This window comes from Anopheles moucheti, chromosome X (genome assembly GCF_943734755.1).
Source record: "Anopheles moucheti chromosome X, idAnoMoucSN_F20_07, whole genome shotgun sequence".
In the NCBI taxonomy this organism is placed as follows: domain Eukaryota; kingdom Metazoa; phylum Arthropoda; class Insecta; order Diptera; family Culicidae; genus Anopheles; species Anopheles moucheti.
Genome location: NC_069142.1, coordinates 231,476 through 249,286, shown reverse-complemented (window position 1 = coordinate 249,286; position 17,811 = coordinate 231,476). Strand labels below are relative to the sequence as shown.

Sequence of the window (17,811 nt, the reverse complement as noted above, 5' to 3'; positions counted from 1 at the left end):
TCTTTCTCTTACTTTCTCTTTCTCATTTCTCTGATTTTGGAACTGCGGTACAAAAGCAGCAGTACACCAGCCAAAAATTCCTCCTTATACGTAAGCTGAAAAAACTGATAATTGATCAGAAAAGAAAGGTTCCCAAAGAAAAGTACACTCAGTTGCCTTGTTATTCGTATGTAGCAAATTATTCCACAATAGCTGTACATGTTTCATGTCGTGCAAAATTTATTTTCTTACACAATGAGCAATTTCTAATGTTCTTCACGAATGACAAATATGAAAGATTGCATAATGAAATAAAACAATCGTAGCAAGTCCCTGCAATCCATTCATACAAACATGAGTAGTAAGATTTACTGTTCGAATTACATGATTATAGTCGATAATTGTTTAATACGTTTATCTATATATTATAATGATCATACTCTAATTTAACTTAAGATGTTTCAATCGCTTACTACAAGACATGAGTATTACAGCAATGTTCAACCAAGAGATGACGTTGAACCATTCTTGAAATGCGTTAACAATAACATTTGAATCATGCTTTTGTTTATTATGCTGTGTTTATAGCGATGTTAATTTAATTTTCTGAACAAAAAATTATTTGTGTAAACGTTAATGTACTAGCTACCATATTATAGCAAATTTTAGTAACTTATTCGTCGAGGAAAGCGTACCGTAAAAGAATGTATATAAAAATATTTATTTTTACCAAACTTTATTAGTTATTGTAGTTATGCTGCAATTTTTTAAACTTATACCGCATTTATATACGTAGATAAAAAACGATAACGTTTTGATTTTTAGTTAATTTACAGCGGTTTGTAGTTAATTTACAGTCGTTGATATCAATTTAGACATCACAACATTATTTAGTACTTACTCTATCATAATTTCACTTCTCATTAACCAATTATATTATCTTTAACTAAACGTGTAATTAACTTAAAATTATTAATGTAGCATTAACTAAACATTGATTTAAAAGCAAAGAACGTAAAATTTGGTTCGATTTGATATCAATTAGAATTGTGGAATTGGATGCCATTCGATCTTGATTTTTGTATTTACATAAAAGTTTTTCCGAAACAAGATTTAACTCGTTTGTGTAATATGTACGTTTACACGAAGCAAAATCAACATGAACAAATTTCGTTGTAAATGTCTATTTATGTATGTATGTATGTATGTATGTATGTATGTATGTATGTATGTATGTATGTATGTATGCATGTATGTATGTATTGTGTAATATGTACGTTTACACGAAGCAAAATCAACATGAACAAATTTCGTTGTAAATGTCTATTTATGTATGTATGTATGTATGTATGTATGTATGTATGTATGTATGTATGTATGTATGTATGTATGTATGTATGTATGTATGTATGTATGTATGTATGTATGTATGTATGTATGTATGTATGTATGTATTTATGTATGTATGTATGTATGTATGTATGTATGTATGTATAATTGTTTCAGTCATGAAATTGTTATAGGAAAGAATGTTATGAAACTCTCATGTTTAGTTAAATTAGTGCTCATTATTGGAGAAGTGTGGCTACATGAGTGAGTTAGTGTCAAATAATGTTGAGATTGAATGTAACATTTCATTCAGACTGACATTTAGATTGAAAAATGCTGCATAAAGGAATCAAGAAGTTTTGTAATATTGTTATTCCCAAAATTTTGTTCTTTTAACCTTCTTCAAACCGACGATTTGAGCAAGATTCGTTCGATTATAAGCTTATTATTTTCATAATGTAATGTGCCTTTCATGAGCTATATTCGGTGAAAGTAATTTAATACCTTGAAATTTTTTGATTCGAGAAAAATATGTATTAAAACCAAATGAATTACATTAATTTTTTGTACATCGATGGTTTGCAAAAGTTTAATTTCAAACGCTATCCTATCCCCAAGATACATCATATCTTAACTATCGAAAAAATGAATGAAACGATAATGGAATGAAAAATCTTTAAGCTCTACACCAATTATAATATAAATTTAGATATTACTTTAATCTGTTTTACATACTGCGCATACTTCGCAAATCATGATTACTTAAAAAAATTAAATTCAAATCGTTAACAAGAAAAACTTTGATTGACTACAGTCGAACTATACAAGCCACTAGCTCTCGGGTCAAGAATTTTGTTTCAAATGTTTCATTTATTTGAAACATATTTTGTATGGTATCACTTATTCGAATAAACTCAATTGAGGCATAATTAATGTTGAGAGTTGGTTCGTGAAATAAAAATATTCAGGGGAAATTGATCGTAATCAATTTTTGCTTCAGGCAAAACTCAACCTTGGTTTTCTCCCATATATTGTTTATTCAACATTTTAACGATCATTTAAAAAATATAATTTGTTACCAATAAAGCACAAACGAATTAAACTATTTTGATTCATTAAACCAAACTGTCATGGACGAAGTCATAGCACATTTATTGAACCTTAAATGTTCTTGATTCCCCAAGAAGAGTTATTATACCATACAAATAATAAATAATACTAGACCACAAACGAGTATACAAATCAGACAGTTTTGATTGGAGTACGAATAATATTTTAATTGTTTGTATGCGACGCAACGTATCTGGCATGGAAGCAAATACAATTACCCTATTAACATCAAAGACAAACCCAACCAAACAACGTTTGTATCAAAGTATGTTGTTTTAGATAGTGAATAAGAAAAATAAATTATTGGAATCGGAACATGGGGCGAATTCAAATAATCTCTTGCGCGAGGAGAAAATGACGTTTTTTATTACATTTAATCCACGCGTGACTTTTATTTGTTTGTTGCACATTCAGTCGCCTTAATACTATTTTTCATACAATGGATAATTCAATTTAAGATCGAAAAATTTCAGCGGCGTTTGTTTAAACCCAAAGTTTGACAATCCTATAAAATATTTGATAGAACACTACCGAACACAGTCGCCTTTGTTACGTGCGACTACTATGAGAGTGCTGCCTTACATCATCGAATCCATAATTATAGGTATTGAAACAGATTGCTAGTATCCTTTCAGAATATTTCCTTCCACAGTTTATCATAACAAGACCCTGATTGTTGAAGATGAATAACAGAATCGAATCAAACGTGAAATAATCATTACACTACAGCGTCCTGCGTCAAAAATAATCAAATAACAGCCAGAGGAGGTCAACCGCTGAGCCGCGAACTGGAAAAAAATCGCACAAAAATCAAAGACAAATCAGTTGCACAATATGTGTTCTGAAGATGTTCATTTCCTTTTTCTGTGTTCTGCTTAAGTAAGAATAAGCTACAAACACATGAAAACGCTTCGATTTTATAATTAATATAATGCACAACTTGAGGGGGAAAGATGTTTAAGTTTTTAGACGCTAGTGAAACATGCGGATGACACAGTGATAATTCGTATGAATTATGTTCTGGAATAATTTAAACGCAACTATCAAACAACCATTAAGTCTTTTCTACCGTATAAATAATAAGAACTATTAATTTTGAATCCATCAGACAATCACATTTTTGTTAAATGTTCAATTAAGGAAATGTAGAGCAACTAATTGAAAAATGTCTTATGTTCACACACAATCGAATTTACACTTCACTTATAATCGCGATAGAGTTCCTCTATAACTAAATTATACTTTTAATGCAACCCAATCAAACCGATTATTTTGAACATATTTATATCATTATTGATTTTACGTCTTTGATGCAGATGAGAATTATGCATGCAGAGCCTCTATTTCTTCGCTAAACTTCATGAAGATGGAGGCAAAATGTAATTTTCAAACAGTTATTCACAACTGTTACATCATTGACAAATTACCATAATTTCTATGAAGATCCGTTTAGTAGTGCATCTTTTCCACTCTTTACGGTTACTAACGTTGATGAACCAGTAGATGCTGTGCCTCCACCAGCAACGACATTAACTTTACTTGAAGTATTTTCACTATCCTGTTGTTGATTTTGTGATGAATGTGGGTTTGGCTGGTGTTGTTGTGTTTGCTTATGTTTACTACCGCCACCAACTCCGCCACGACTGCCTCGATGACGCGAATTCGAATCCCGTTGAACTTTCGGTCCGGGGGTGGATGCATTGCCAACACTTGTATTAACTGTAGTTATATTCCCGCTGGTGCCATTAGATTGTGACGCACTTGAATTAGTCTGTGCACCAGCATGTATGTGTTGCGAATGTTGCTGCATCGCTGTTTGAAGCTTGCTGCTAGAATTTGGCGGATTGCCGGATGTAACAGCAATAATAGTACTGTTGCTGGAGTTATTCGGTTTGGTATTAGAATTTTGCGAATTTCCGTTTGCTACAATGACAAAAAACGATAAAATGTAAATACATGATTCATAAAATGATATTTTTTCTGAATATTTCGAGGCATCAACGGTGTTTTATCAAATCTGAACAAATATTATTCGAAACATTTTACTGAATTAGGAATATTAATAAATCCCAATAGATCAAAGCAGTCAAGCTAAGAAGAAATAACTATAAATGACGGATTTTGGTTGCATTTTATAAGTGATATGAAAAATAATGTTCAAGTTCAATAATCCATGCAAGTATAATTTGAACCCACCTGCATTTTTGAATGTTGGATTTTTAGATCGTCGTCTGCTACGCTGATGCGTTCCATCATTGGACGAATTACTTTCTAAAATAATGAAAAATTGAAAAAGGGTGAAATAGTTAAATATATGAAATAATACAATGTTTTTTAGATGATATAGCACAACGCAAGCGACTATTTCAACAAACAAAACACATGACATTTCAAGGGCCTTAGATTATACCACAACACCAGTATGACGATAGTATAGTATAGTGCGATCGGGCGTGTATAAACGCGCTCTAGGGTAGATTTAGAATGCTGGATGAGATGATTGAAATCAATGTTCCCTATATAATGTATATACGGCTGATAATTCGGCGAAGCGCTATCTTAATAGAATAAAACAAATATTTGTTTCTGTAGTTTTTGTCCAACATACACGTTTGACAATTTTTGGTGATGCTTTCAAACTCTAATACATTTCTTAAATAGGTTAAAGCGATTTACCATGTTCTGCGTTGTTCCGTTCATAACCATCGTTCCAAGAACTAGTCCAAGTCGATTCATTTGCATTCCTTTGAGATGAGTCTCGCTTATCCGCGCTTTCTTCCGGACCAGCTAAACCTGTCTGTTCGGACTTTGGTTGTTCCGTTTGTGATGGGACTATTTGCGAAAGTTGTCGTGCGTTTTGTAGCTGATGCGATTGCGTTTTGTTTCGTTCATTTCTTTTTCCACTGTTGCCAATACCAGTATTGGAGACTCCACTAATCGAATTACCATTGCTTGCTACGGATCTGATCTGGTCTGTTACACCAGATGCACTATTGCTGCTTGCTAAAACTGTAGCTCCACCTCTTTTTTCACTTTGTCCCCGGGTATTTCGATTATTACGCACGTCCATGTAGTTACTACTACCGCCTCGGTGGTCTTTATCAACTCTGGATGTGTAATCGTCCTCATTATCTGCAGCACGACGAGCTTTTTGAAAACATAGACCAAAATTTTACAAATAGAATTATTTTCGTATACATAAGCCAAGGAACCTGGCCATATAGCTAACAAATTTAACAAAAACAACAAATAGAAACAAGTCAAATGTGCTTACTTAGCAAAATTGGCACGTATTTCTTTAAAAAAAACTAAAATATACCTACCAGAATATCGTTGATTTGCACCACGACCACCGCGTCCACCGCGCCCACGCATTCCCCCGCGGTTTAAACGGGATCCGTCACTATCATTGTTATAAGATCGATCTGATCGTCGATTCATTGAAAAACTTTGCATAGAACCAATGCTTGAACCTTGAATAGCGCGTAATTGTTGATCGATTTCAAGTTTTTCTTGGCGTAATTGCTCTACTTCCTACAAAAAGAAAGAATGACCATTGAATTTGCCACTGCTATAATAAATTTCGTTACAGATGATACTGTAACTACCAATAATCATGAAGCAGAAACTTTCCTTCAAATGCACTAAATGATATTCCAACAAAACTTTGGCATTGGCTATAGATTCAACAGTGCCGACAAACACAAATGGGACTTGTCCTTCTTCTCTCGGAATGCTAGGCTGAGGTTCGTTGTCACCTTCAATCTACATGAAAATGAAACAAAATAATATTTAATCATTTGATGCCTAAAGGCAGACCGTAACATATGCTGATTTCGAGCATATGTTATGGTACAGATCCAAAATAAAAACAAAAAATATACTTACCTTCACGCGTACAACACCACTTTTATCCACGATCTCTTGAATAATTCGACCATTTTTTCCGATAACCTTTCCTACCAAATTTCGAGGAACTTGCAATGATTCCTCGCTATATTCTAACATCGCCCGAGCTTTTTTGACTGCTTCGCTGGACTATGGGAATGGAAATATACATACGTTGTGTCTTCAAATATTCATATCAATTCCAGTTTTTTCTGAAACAATTGACATACCTCTCCAGAAATTTTGAAGGTACAAGTGTTTTCTTCCAGTTCGATATTCAATACACCATCCAGCTTTCGAGCAGTTTGAATATTACCACCATGTGCGCCAATGGCAAGCCCCATCAAATCTTCACGAACTTTAAATTCATCAGTAAATCTGTTGCCGAATATGAAGACAAAAAAACAATCTCGCGATTACATGACACGCAGTAGTGACATTCATAACAAAGAATTACAAATATGTAGACAGTATTCTTACACATCTATAACAATATTGCAAATAGTGCAATATTGCATTGCTTCGAAATGTAACAAAATGTTATGTTTTTCAATAACATTCACAGTATTTAATCATTAAAACTGAAAATAATAACAATGAGCAATGATAACGTAACGCTTAACGTAAAATTATTTACCATGTGCTTGCACAGTAGACGATAATTTGAATAAGTTAATCTACGGACAGATACTCAACAGATCGTTAATACCAATTACTTTAAATGTACAAAATGTGAAATAGAATCATTCAAACTCAAGTGATTACATTCAACCCCTGCATAATCCTGTAATCGGTTTAATTACTAGCTAGATTGTGTTACATCTAACCGGAGTGTTGATTATTCAAACATTTCAATGCAAATCGCAATTGTAATGCAATTTGTTTGCTTGTTGAGAAACGGAAGGAAATTAAATAAACTAACATAAATCATAGGAGGAGCATAACACAAGCTAACGGTTCTTGTGTACGGACGTGCACGGAGCGTGAGGAGTAGATCGCGATCGCGAAGTTCAAGGCCCCAAATAAATGGGTGACAATTTTAGAAGCGATAACTAACATTTAAAATAAAAAATAAAACAATTTAAACAATTTAAGTGAAACAATCTTATTTGCAATCATTTAATCATGAGCATCAATCGGATACAGAATTAAAACAATAAATGAAACAATTTTAATAATCCGTCAGGAACAGTCTTAATTACAATGATGTGAAAACACTAGCCATCATGTGTAATCATATCTTTTTTCCAATAAGATAATGAAAAAAATGGCATAGGCACGGGAAGCAAACGATTCGTGTACTTTTTGCTAACCTTGTTTTTGAAAGTGTAAAACTTCAACTTAACTTAAATTTGATTTTTTATATCTCCAATACGACGGATTTTGCCGCACATTCATCATAGTATAACCAATATATATAAAAATTATGTATGGAATGTACAAGCATTATGTCTAACGTAGCAGAAGCAGAAGCAATTTGTACCGTATTTAATTTTTGAGTTAATACTTATTGAGCTTAGTTACTTACTTGAACAATATCTTGTATACAACATCTGTTATGCAATACCACAAAATTGTGTATTGGAGAAATCCATCAGCAAATAAGTATAAAAACGAACTAACGTAACGGTTTTTTTGCGGTACGATTCATCACAGATGTGCAGATTCTAATTTAGCTTTGTTGGCAAAGTGCAATCAAAATCACGACCAGTTTGAACACGTCACCAGTTTGGTTTGAACACGACCTTTTCTATATTTCGCCTATGTTACTACAACTCATTTTCATTACTGTCAACAAGCTTGGTCAAATTAATAATATCTATTGATAATCTATAATCTATTCATTTAGCTTGACTTTCCTAAATAATTGTTATGTGCCATAAAATACCCTTCGAAGAAGATCTCTATCAAATTAATGCTTTGAGGTATAGTTATTCTAAAAGAAGCAAGTTATTTTCTAAACTAGAGGCTAGTAGTTATAAACTTATAACAACTAAAAGGCTTGAATTACCACCAAAAATATCTTTTGGGTTCGCATATTCTATTATTTCTATTTATATATAAATTCTTGTCTTATTTGAGAATTTAGAAGAAAAACGAAGTTTAATTTATTTTTTTATCGTTTTTAGCGCCTGTCATGACCGTTTAATAGCTCAGAGTCATCATTTGGCTTAATGCACACATAAAAGATCAGATTCCTTTTTGAGTTAACGTCTCCAAGCGGCGCAAATGTATGTTCAAATATTTGATTAAGAGATGTATAATTCACGATGTAAGCCTTCCAGGATGTAGAACAAATAGCGAAATAGTAGTACCCTATTACACATAATACTAATGACGAACGTTACAACCAAATCGTGGTTGGATTGCGAAATGTATAGTTAACAAAATTACTCATAAAAACATTTATATCTACATGTTTCAGAAAATGGTTATATAAACCGACATCCGTAAGACTTAATGAAATATCTTTGAGACATACAGTCTGGCCGTTTTGACGTAAATTAAAAGTCAAAAAACTCATAAAAACATTTATATCTACATGTTTCAGAAAATGGTTATATAAACCGACATCCGTAAGACTTAATGAAATATCTTTGAGACATACAGTCTGGCCGTTTTGACGTAAATTAAAAGTAAATAAAAACCATTGACATTTCATTAATTATGCGTTCATGAAGGAATAATGAAAATCATAATGCATATACTATCCAATTATTAGTCAAAATGCAATAAGTAATACGCTATCTGGCCGTTCTTGAAGAAATACGAATGAAAAAAAGTTATCAATGAAAAATTAAACAAACTAGCATGACTGAACGGAACTAAACATAATAATTTAACAAAATAGGACATCGTGGTTGGTATTTTTTACCTTTCACTCATACATTGTCCCATAAAGGCAGATATTCTCTGATTGTTATTAAATTGCCTGGAAGCAAAAAAGAAAGGTACATATTGATTGAACTGTATTGAGTTAAAGCATTTCTTCCACAATCATGAATTAATGAAGAACAAAAGTATGTAAAATTATCCAAATCGATGAAAAATTATAAAAAGATATTGTAAAAGAATCCTAATTGCAGGAGACGTTGAAATTTATGTAAGCACACGTTGTATTTATTCATTTTGAATTTCTGTAAGATCGATTGTGATACTAAGAACCAGTGCAAATCTGGTATTTCTTATAGAACAAATGAGAAATTCATATCGCACTTTGGATATTCATGTATTTGTTAAGTAATCATGTATTTCATGAAAAATATACATCATAAAAATTTAAAAACTAATTCAATCGTAGTAAAACTTAGGCGGAAATTTCTACTTTCTTATTGTTCAACAAATTGCACATAAAAACAATTCGTTCAACAACAAACAATATGATGAAATAAAAAAAACATTACCAATAAAAAAACGCACACTAAAAACAATTTTTTGTTTCTGTATCCTGGAAATGAATTAAAGAACTTCAACAAGCAGTAAATTTGAAGGTGAATTCAGACTTTAATGACGCTAAGAATGCTTAAAACGTGAGTTTTACACACATTAAGCAAGTTTATAATATAAATAATTTATGTCGCTATATCGTGTCTATTGGAGAACCCTTTACAATTTTTGAATAATTGAGATTACCTCTCTTGAGTCCTACAAATCAGATTTCTTTAAAAGGGAGAAAATCAAATTAATCTCAATGGTAGTTTTTCCAATTTAGAAAAACAGATCATTTCTCTGTTTTGACAAGTGAGATCATTGAAACAACATAAAACAATATTACACTAGCGGATCACCTTCTAAGGACGACAAATACATACACGTATTGAGCACAACCATTTTTGATAGCTGCGAATCCACCGAATCATTAAAACATACAACCTATGTTGTTTCGTGTTTACAGAAAGCCTAAGGAAATGATTCCAAATGATTTGAATGATTTCCTACCGGGTCGATTTAAATACGGGCCACAGTCATCTATTCTGATGTTTTAATAGTTACGTAGTTCTTGTTATTCCTTATTCCAAAATGCTCGTTTTATAAAATACGAGTTTTATAAAATATGTGTTCTTACTTATCCTTTTTCTTCTTTTTGCTCCTTGAATGTTTTATTCATACGAAAGTTGTCGCTCATTTACAGCATTTCAGACTACACAAGCGTAAGACTTGCACACCAACTAAAGGTTGTGGAGTTGCCCGGTGTCCCGTCTATTTCAATCTTTACACTGTTTTGTATTGTTCAAAATGTGTTCATTATATTGTCCAATACAATCCATTGAAATAAAAATAATTTTCGAGGACAACAGCAGACGCAAAAGGAAAGGTAGATTAGCAATTCCTTGTTTAGTAAAAATATAAAATTGACTACCTTTCAAACTGCTTGCTTGGGGAATACTTGCTTGTTTAACGATAAACAAACGAAACATTGAAATAATATATACGCGCCAAATCATAATCATAAATACCCAAAATTTAGATATTCTCCGATTATTGTAATGGATATTCATAACAATGAATAAAACATATATCCTCATTATCGGGTACACGACTTGTTGGTTTGTCTTAACAACTTGTTAAAATTAAATTTATGCGACTGCATTTAATTTGAACATATTGCAAAAGTTTATCATGAAATACATAAATCTAGAAATAATAACAAAACAAATAGGTACTTACCCTCCAGAACTCTGTAATTTCGTGGACTCTAATTGTCTGGCAGCTTCTTCAGTACGTTTTAGCAACACCACCTACAATTGCAGAGTAATTATTATGGTCAAGGCGAGTAACAGTTTGTAGTCTGCAGCAGTATAATTTAATTTTACTTTTTGATTTAAATTGCGAAAATGCATCTCTTGAATCATCGTTGCTCTTCGCTGAGTTGCTTCGGATCGAGAGATAACACGTAAAACACCGCGATCGGGTATGTACCGACAAACAGCTGCTTGTATAGTTTTCTGAAATTCTTTATGAACACCATCAATTTTAGCGCTGCAAACATGACACCGAAAAATGTATAATATATTAATTCGTGCCTAGTCGAAAATAGTTTTAAAGATAGATGTAAACTACACTCACTATTCGCGCACTTCTTCCGGTACTTCTATTTCGAATCGATGGAAGGTTTTCTCATTGATTGTTGAACTAGGATTTATTGCTCGAATCCTATCAGTGTTCACAATTTCTGTATAACTGTGGTCCCAGCCAAGGTATTCAACGACGAGAAACTCTCCTTTCATCATCTAAAAGTTGATAGAGTAATGTTTGCCTTTGGATTTTTGAAGCATTGATTGGTTGCCAGATATTGCAGCTGATTGCGAACAACATCTTCTCTTCTCTTCTGCTTCGCTTCTGTGTTTCTGCGCGAGGATGCAATTTCATTTATTCGAATTATCCTCGATACAAATCCTTACCTTTATAACCGCCCGCCACCAACCGCACGCTTCATTTTCATGTGAGCGAGAAAATACTTCCACCTCCATTCGCTCGACAAAACCTTCATAATTTTCGCTTGGTGGTAATCGTACTTGATTGAAGTGGAACTTTGACGCCTCTTGCCAACTGTATTGATTGAAAAACATCTTGTGATTAGTATTAACATTGACGAATTTCAAGATCGTTTGTTCTTGAAATGAAGGAAAAGTATCCAATATTGCAAATAAACGTGCGCAATTATTAATGTCTCTTTGTAACCAATGTGCAGTGCGGTTTTCACTGAGATCTTTTGTTGTTTACTTACTCATTCTCGAACTCGACCATGACTCCATCATCGAACACTTCGGTGACAATACCCTTTCGTGAATAAAGTTACAAAAATTAATCAGAACTTTATTTGTAATACAACCAATTTCGTAGCGATTAACTTGTTTTGTAATTTAGCCATTATATTTGGAGAATACAGACGAAATGCATTAACAATTCTTGGGCATGTGAACAATTCCTGCTTAGATGAAATCTGGTGGTTCGTTGATTGTTAATATAAAGTATTATAAAAACTAACTGATCAGACAAACGCATCGCTTAGGCCACGAAATTGATAGAGTATTGAACACGTTACTATAGCATTGTGAATAAATAGAAACGAAACGTTCTCGACAAGCAATTAATTAAATATTTTAATTCATCGAAGTGAAGCAAACATTTTCCAAAACCTTAGCAAGTTATAGAAAATCGCAATTCTTCATTCTGTCCCCCGCACACAGCAACGCCCTCATGGCAGCGACACAACCATCTAGATGGTCCAGTTCCAGAATACATAAGTTAGAGTGAGACATGACAGAGAGATAGACAGAGGTTATTGTCCCTTCAGCTGCCGCCGGTAAGCGGAGACGTCTTTACCGATGGAAAAGCATAAGTGTTTTTCTAACACGTAACAACTCCGTAACAATCTGATGCAGAACACGTATAACAAAATCAATTATGCTTTTTTGTTATTTTCATAAATACGTAGTCGCGATAGACTGGGAACAAAAAATATTCACTGACCCCTACTGAGGGTTCTTTCACTAACAGCGGGTAGACGCCTTGACTGGTTATATTATAGTTATATAAAGAACTACCGATATAGCGGATTGCACGAAATATTAACCTTGTAGTGAGCACCATTGTCACCACACACTTCAACTGCAAGTTCATCCATTTCAAACAAACTATGAACAAATCTATATTTTTCTATCACACTCCTTTTTTCGGGGTACAGCTCACGCGATTCAATCAGCCAAGGAATGGAAATGATTCAATCCAATCTCTCGGAGCAAGTAGTTCCCGGAACACAATATTCCCAAGCTACAATTTCTCCCATGACTCACATTCGAGCAGTTAGACATCTCTAGGAGCGTAACCTAGTCAGGCTGCCCAGTCAGACAACGCACTCTTAATTTACCCATTCGAGCAGTTTGTTTCGTCTGACTGCATCATTCACTCGTGTGTTGTGGAGGTAGTGTTATAGCGTTCTAGAAACAAAACAGTGTTTTTTATGCATTCATGCTATTAAAATGTTTTGTTTTAAAACAACATTTACTTTACCCGTGGTGCATGCTCAGTGAAAGATTTTTCCTCAGTTTACTGTTTAATTACACGGTAAATTAACCTTCAAGTAGGCAACCGGATACCCGGGTATTTTTTTCAACTTTAAACTGCAATTACTTTTGATTCAGAGCTTGTATTGACCTGAAAATTTCTGTAGCCTCCCAACTTTTTATATCCGATTTTTTGGTGCATAAATTGTAATTCTCAACAAGAAGTAAGTATTTTATTTTGATTTATTTTAAACTTTACCACGTAAGTTGGCAACCAGCATATCCGGGTATTCCATAAGCGCCCAAGCTCCAAACGTCACACGAAAGGGCGCCCGAAAATGCTACCTGCGGGCGCCCGAAATTGGTACCGTCGGGCGCCCGAATAACGATGGCTAAGGCAGGTTTTGACATTTGCAGTAGCCAAAAAATTGGCAACGCTGCCAAAAACAAAATTTTCGGTTCCATCCTGCCTCTCTCCCACCATTCCCTACCAGTTCTTTTTTTCTTCTATGCATCCCCCAATCATTTTACTGTCTATATTTAGAATCGAACTCGTATTGTGTGTGTCTGAATCTTCAGTATGTTATGTATTTGTCTTTTACGTCTGTGTTGAATTGGGGGTTAATATAGTGCTATAAAAGCACCCATGATGAATTTGCGCTAGATGCACCAAATCGATGGTGCAGTAAAAGGTCGGTATGTATTTTGGTTTTGTTGAAGCCTCAGCCTCAGTGAAAAGTGTTTCCTGAATTGAATGGAGGTATAAATAGTCTCTATTTTACATGCATTTTCAGACACTGATTCCAGTGGAACAGCATCATCATTACCGTCATCAAACCATCACGAGTTTGTCTCGTCTTGTTTTCGTGTTATCGTAGCGTAAACTATTGTAAATACATCAGAGGAGCAAATATTATACAGCAAGAACTTTGCTTGAAACCATACGTGCGATTATATTATCTTTTTTATGGCGCAGAATATCACATGCACATTCATAGATCGGACGCGGTGAAGAAAATTGTAACCCATTTTAACCACTGCGAGGCCATCTCTGGAGCTGTTGTGCGATGTACAAGGATCATCTACAGGTTAAGGACCCTCTTCTAGTACAAGATGGGCCTGAATCATGGTAAAAAAAGCACATTCATTCCTTTCATTCCTTTCGTGATCATGACGGTGATACCGGTTGCACGAACATAACGGTGAGAAATATGCGAATAACGCTTTTTTCACTATGGTAGCAGATGCACAAGACTCCTCATTGTTATTTTCTGCATGGAATCAACTGTATTTCACACAATTGCTGAAAAAATTGGTTCGCTTCTGCAGCGGCTTCTCTGATGTTGTTTACGTGAGCTTCTTCTTCTTCTTCTTGATGACGGTGTGACACCCAATATGCTGCCCAAGGTACCAACATCAACAATAGCAATGCCCTCGAAGGTGGGCTAAAACTTGCAAAATGTTGAAAAATCGTCTGAATGTTAATCAAACGTGTTTGCAAAATTAGGTAAAATCTTCTTAAAGCCATATCAGATAACATTGCTGACCATAATGCAGTAAAAATGCCTTAAAAACACGTGCACTCTTCGACTCTGTAGCGTAAATCGACAATGTTAGCCCGTCCGGCTGTCTTTTGCATCCTGGGCGCTTACAGTCTGGACGCTCCTTATCATTTGATCGTTTGTTGTGGAGACAGTGCTATGGCGTCGCAGAATGCATGGGCAGGGAAATATAGCAGTCCTTAATTTACCCTTTCGAGCAGTTTTGGCATGTTTACATTGGGTCTTTGAGGCATGCTGATTTCCCCTTATTTACCGCTTAAATATACGGTAAATTATTGGAAAATATTTCCTTAGCATGCACCACGGGTAAAGTGGTAAAGTTTGAAATGTTTCAAACCCATTTTAATAGCAAGAATAGCATAAAAACACTGTTTTATTCTATGCATTTAGGAACGCCATAATACTGCCTCCACAACACACAATCGAATGATACAGCCAGACGACGCAAACTTCTCGAATGGGTGAATTAAGAGCGCGCTGTCTGACTGGGCGCGTTGATGCTGACAAGACGAATTTAAAAATGGAACTCGTTGGTCGTTAAACGGTTCACCAAACAAGAAGAAGACTTAACCCAGCAATGACCATGTTTATGTAGACAAACTGGCCGCGAAAACACCGACCGCGATCGCATGAAACCTGGAAAACCGGTAAGCAGTAACCAAAATGTTTGTCAACATAAACCAACGCGAGTGAGTAATGTTTTACAGGAAATCGGTGCACGCTAGCATTAAGCAAAAACGTAAAGCTAAAGAAATACAGGCAGTCCCCGAAATACGCTATTACAGCGGACCGCTATAACCCGGGAAAAATACGCGTAACTCGAATTTCCGCGTAAGTCGAACCCTGGTGCAATTTCGTTTATACCTCAAAGTCACAGAGTCGACTTCCTTCTCTGCATTTGATTTATGCAACGGATCAGGCGATTTTTAGAAAGGTTACATTCAAATAAGCTAAAAACAAATGTTTTATGTGACATAAAAGATATTTTCGAGCAGTTTTTCACCATTTTGCTTAAATTTTGTGCTATAAACTAGCTCAGCTGTCAAATTTCCAAAAACCGCGTATCTCCGAATCCGCGTATCTCGGGGACTGCCTGTATATAAAAACGAAAGAGTTGGAAATTAAGATGGTCAACACTAAGTCAAAAAGTGTACTATTGTCCTGTTTAATCGGAGGCTCTTGCTTCCGGTCCGGACAAAATCAAATTTTCGTAAGAAATTTTTTCATGGTGGCTCCAGAGAGGACAGCACATCTACCGGATAAGTCTGAGGCTCTTGAGGCTTGAAATCCACAAATCAGGTTAAGTAGGAGGCTATCGCTTCCGAGCTTAAAAAGGCCACAAATCGTACCGGCAACCGTGCCTGGAATCCACAATTCGGCTAAATCGAAGGCAAACGCTATCGTGCTGGAAATGCCAGCACCAAGGCAACAAAACGTGAATTGCGCTGCGTAAAGCGTAAGTGCGTAAAGAACGTAAAAAGGTACACACTAAATTGCAACGCGTGCAGTGTGTTTATAAAAACAGCACTGCGATTGCTGACGTTTTGTGATTCCAGTTCCTGTGTGCAGATCGGAATGAAACGAGGTCTGTGACAACGTAGTGAAAAACCACAACAACATGAACGCAACACGTGACGACAGTGGGAATGCCATCGTTCTGTGTGCCAGTGCTGTGTGCAGATCAGAGTGAAACAACGAAATCTGTGACAACACAGTGAAAATCCACAATAACGCTCCACGTGAAGACTGTGGAAGTGACAGCGTGCGGTGATTCCGATGTTCGGCCAGTATATGGGCGATACAACGAAGTCTGTGATTACGTGGTGAAAAACGATAACAACGACGCAGAACATGACGATACTGTGAATGATAGTGTTTTGTGACTCTGGTGCTCTGTGACACGTTGGAGTTGATACGGCCAATCCGCGACGACGTGGCGGAAACAAACGGTGCGGTAAAACTTAGCGCGGCTGTGAGGAAGATGAGAACGACGGCGCAGTGGGTCACTTCGCGACTCAGCAAAGAACAACAAAGCGTTGAGCGCAGCGGCCCTCTTTTTCGCGACGCAACGAAAAACAGCTACGACGGCGCGGAAAATCGCTGGGCCGCGACGATGGTTGAACAAGAGACCAGAGACCAGAGAAGGCGAGACCAGATCTCGACACAACAAGTGACCACGGAACGAGACGGCATCGCAGCCAACAACTGGAATTCGAAACGGTTGATGGACGACCAGGCGTTAAAGACACAGGTACGTTATTAAGTATCGCAGTAATCCTAACGGGCACTGCAAACTTTGCTTTAGTCCCGATTAGCCTGAGAAGCAAGTCAGCTGCGTCGAATGCGACCGCTTGCTACATATTTCCTACCTCGGTTTGAGGACGATTCCCAAAAGCTCCTATATGTGTCCTAAGTGTGCTGAAAGCTGTGAGTGGGTTCATGTTCAACCCAGAGAACGTCAGTTTAATAATTGAACGTCTCGGAAAACTATATGGAAAACCCGAAGGTATATACAAGGGATATATTTTTGAACGACTTGTTGTTGATCAAAAATATAACGTTCGAAAATCCGCACTTGATTATAGACTTCTCTCACGCGTTGCACAACTTGGTCGATAACATGTTCATGCTAAACAGGCAAGAACATGTAAATGGTCAACGATTATTAAACGATCTCGTGGGCCCACAAATCTAAAACTATATCAACTATCAACTATATCGCTCACTTCGTAGTGGTAAACCACAACAAACCCGTACCAAAGCCAAGACTAGTCTTTGACGCAGCAACCAAGAACGAAGGGATTTCATTCTGCAATTGGGTCCAGCTGCGACTGCGTCCGTGTTTGGAGTGTTAACTCGGTTCAGAGAGTTTAGCATAGCATGCAATGGGGGCATAAAGGAAATGTTCCATCAAGTACGCATCCGCAAGAAGGAAC

At 35.7% G+C, this 17,811-nt stretch overlaps 1 protein-coding gene across 2 annotated transcripts; it reads right to left on the bottom strand.

Annotated features, from left to right (window-relative positions):
• Positions 1–2,530: 2,530 nt before the first annotated feature.
• LOC128306368 (fragile X messenger ribonucleoprotein 1 homolog) lies at positions 2,531–12,983 on the bottom strand. Of its 2 annotated transcripts, none has more exons than XM_053043856.1 (13): positions 12,884–12,983; positions 12,035–12,087; positions 11,709–11,856; positions 11,374–11,537; positions 11,121–11,286; positions 10,975–11,045; positions 6,537–6,684; positions 6,307–6,456; positions 6,048–6,183; positions 5,742–5,948; positions 5,095–5,565; positions 4,615–4,689; positions 2,531–4,341 (listed from the first exon to the last, which is right to left on the bottom strand). In XM_053043856.1, the coding sequence occupies exons 1-13, from the start codon at positions 12,932–12,934 to the stop codon at positions 3,854–3,856; spliced, it is 2,328 nt and encodes a 775-aa protein (XP_052899816.1). In that variant the 5' UTR covers positions 12,935–12,983; the 3' UTR covers positions 2,531–3,853. The 2 variants fall into 2 exon arrangements, with proteins under 2 accessions (XP_052899816.1, XP_052899817.1); XM_053043857.1 differs by having other exon boundaries at positions 12,855–12,901.
• Positions 12,984–17,811: the final 4,828 nt, after the last annotated feature.

Bases quoted from the DNA above. Each gene is read 5' to 3' on its own strand.
- LOC128306368 (XM_053043856.1), bottom strand. From the start codon at position 12,934: ATGGATGAACTTGCAGTTGAAGTGTGTGGTGACAATGGTGCTCACTAC. The intron at 6,457-6,536 runs GTATGTCAATTG...CCATTCCCATAG, and splicing joins CCTTCAAAATTTCTGGAGAG to TCCAGCGAAGCAGTCAAAAA. The intron at 4,342-4,614 runs GTGGGTTCAAAT...TTGTCATTGTAG, and splicing joins TCCAACATTCAAAAATGCAG to CAAACGGAAATTCGCAAAAT.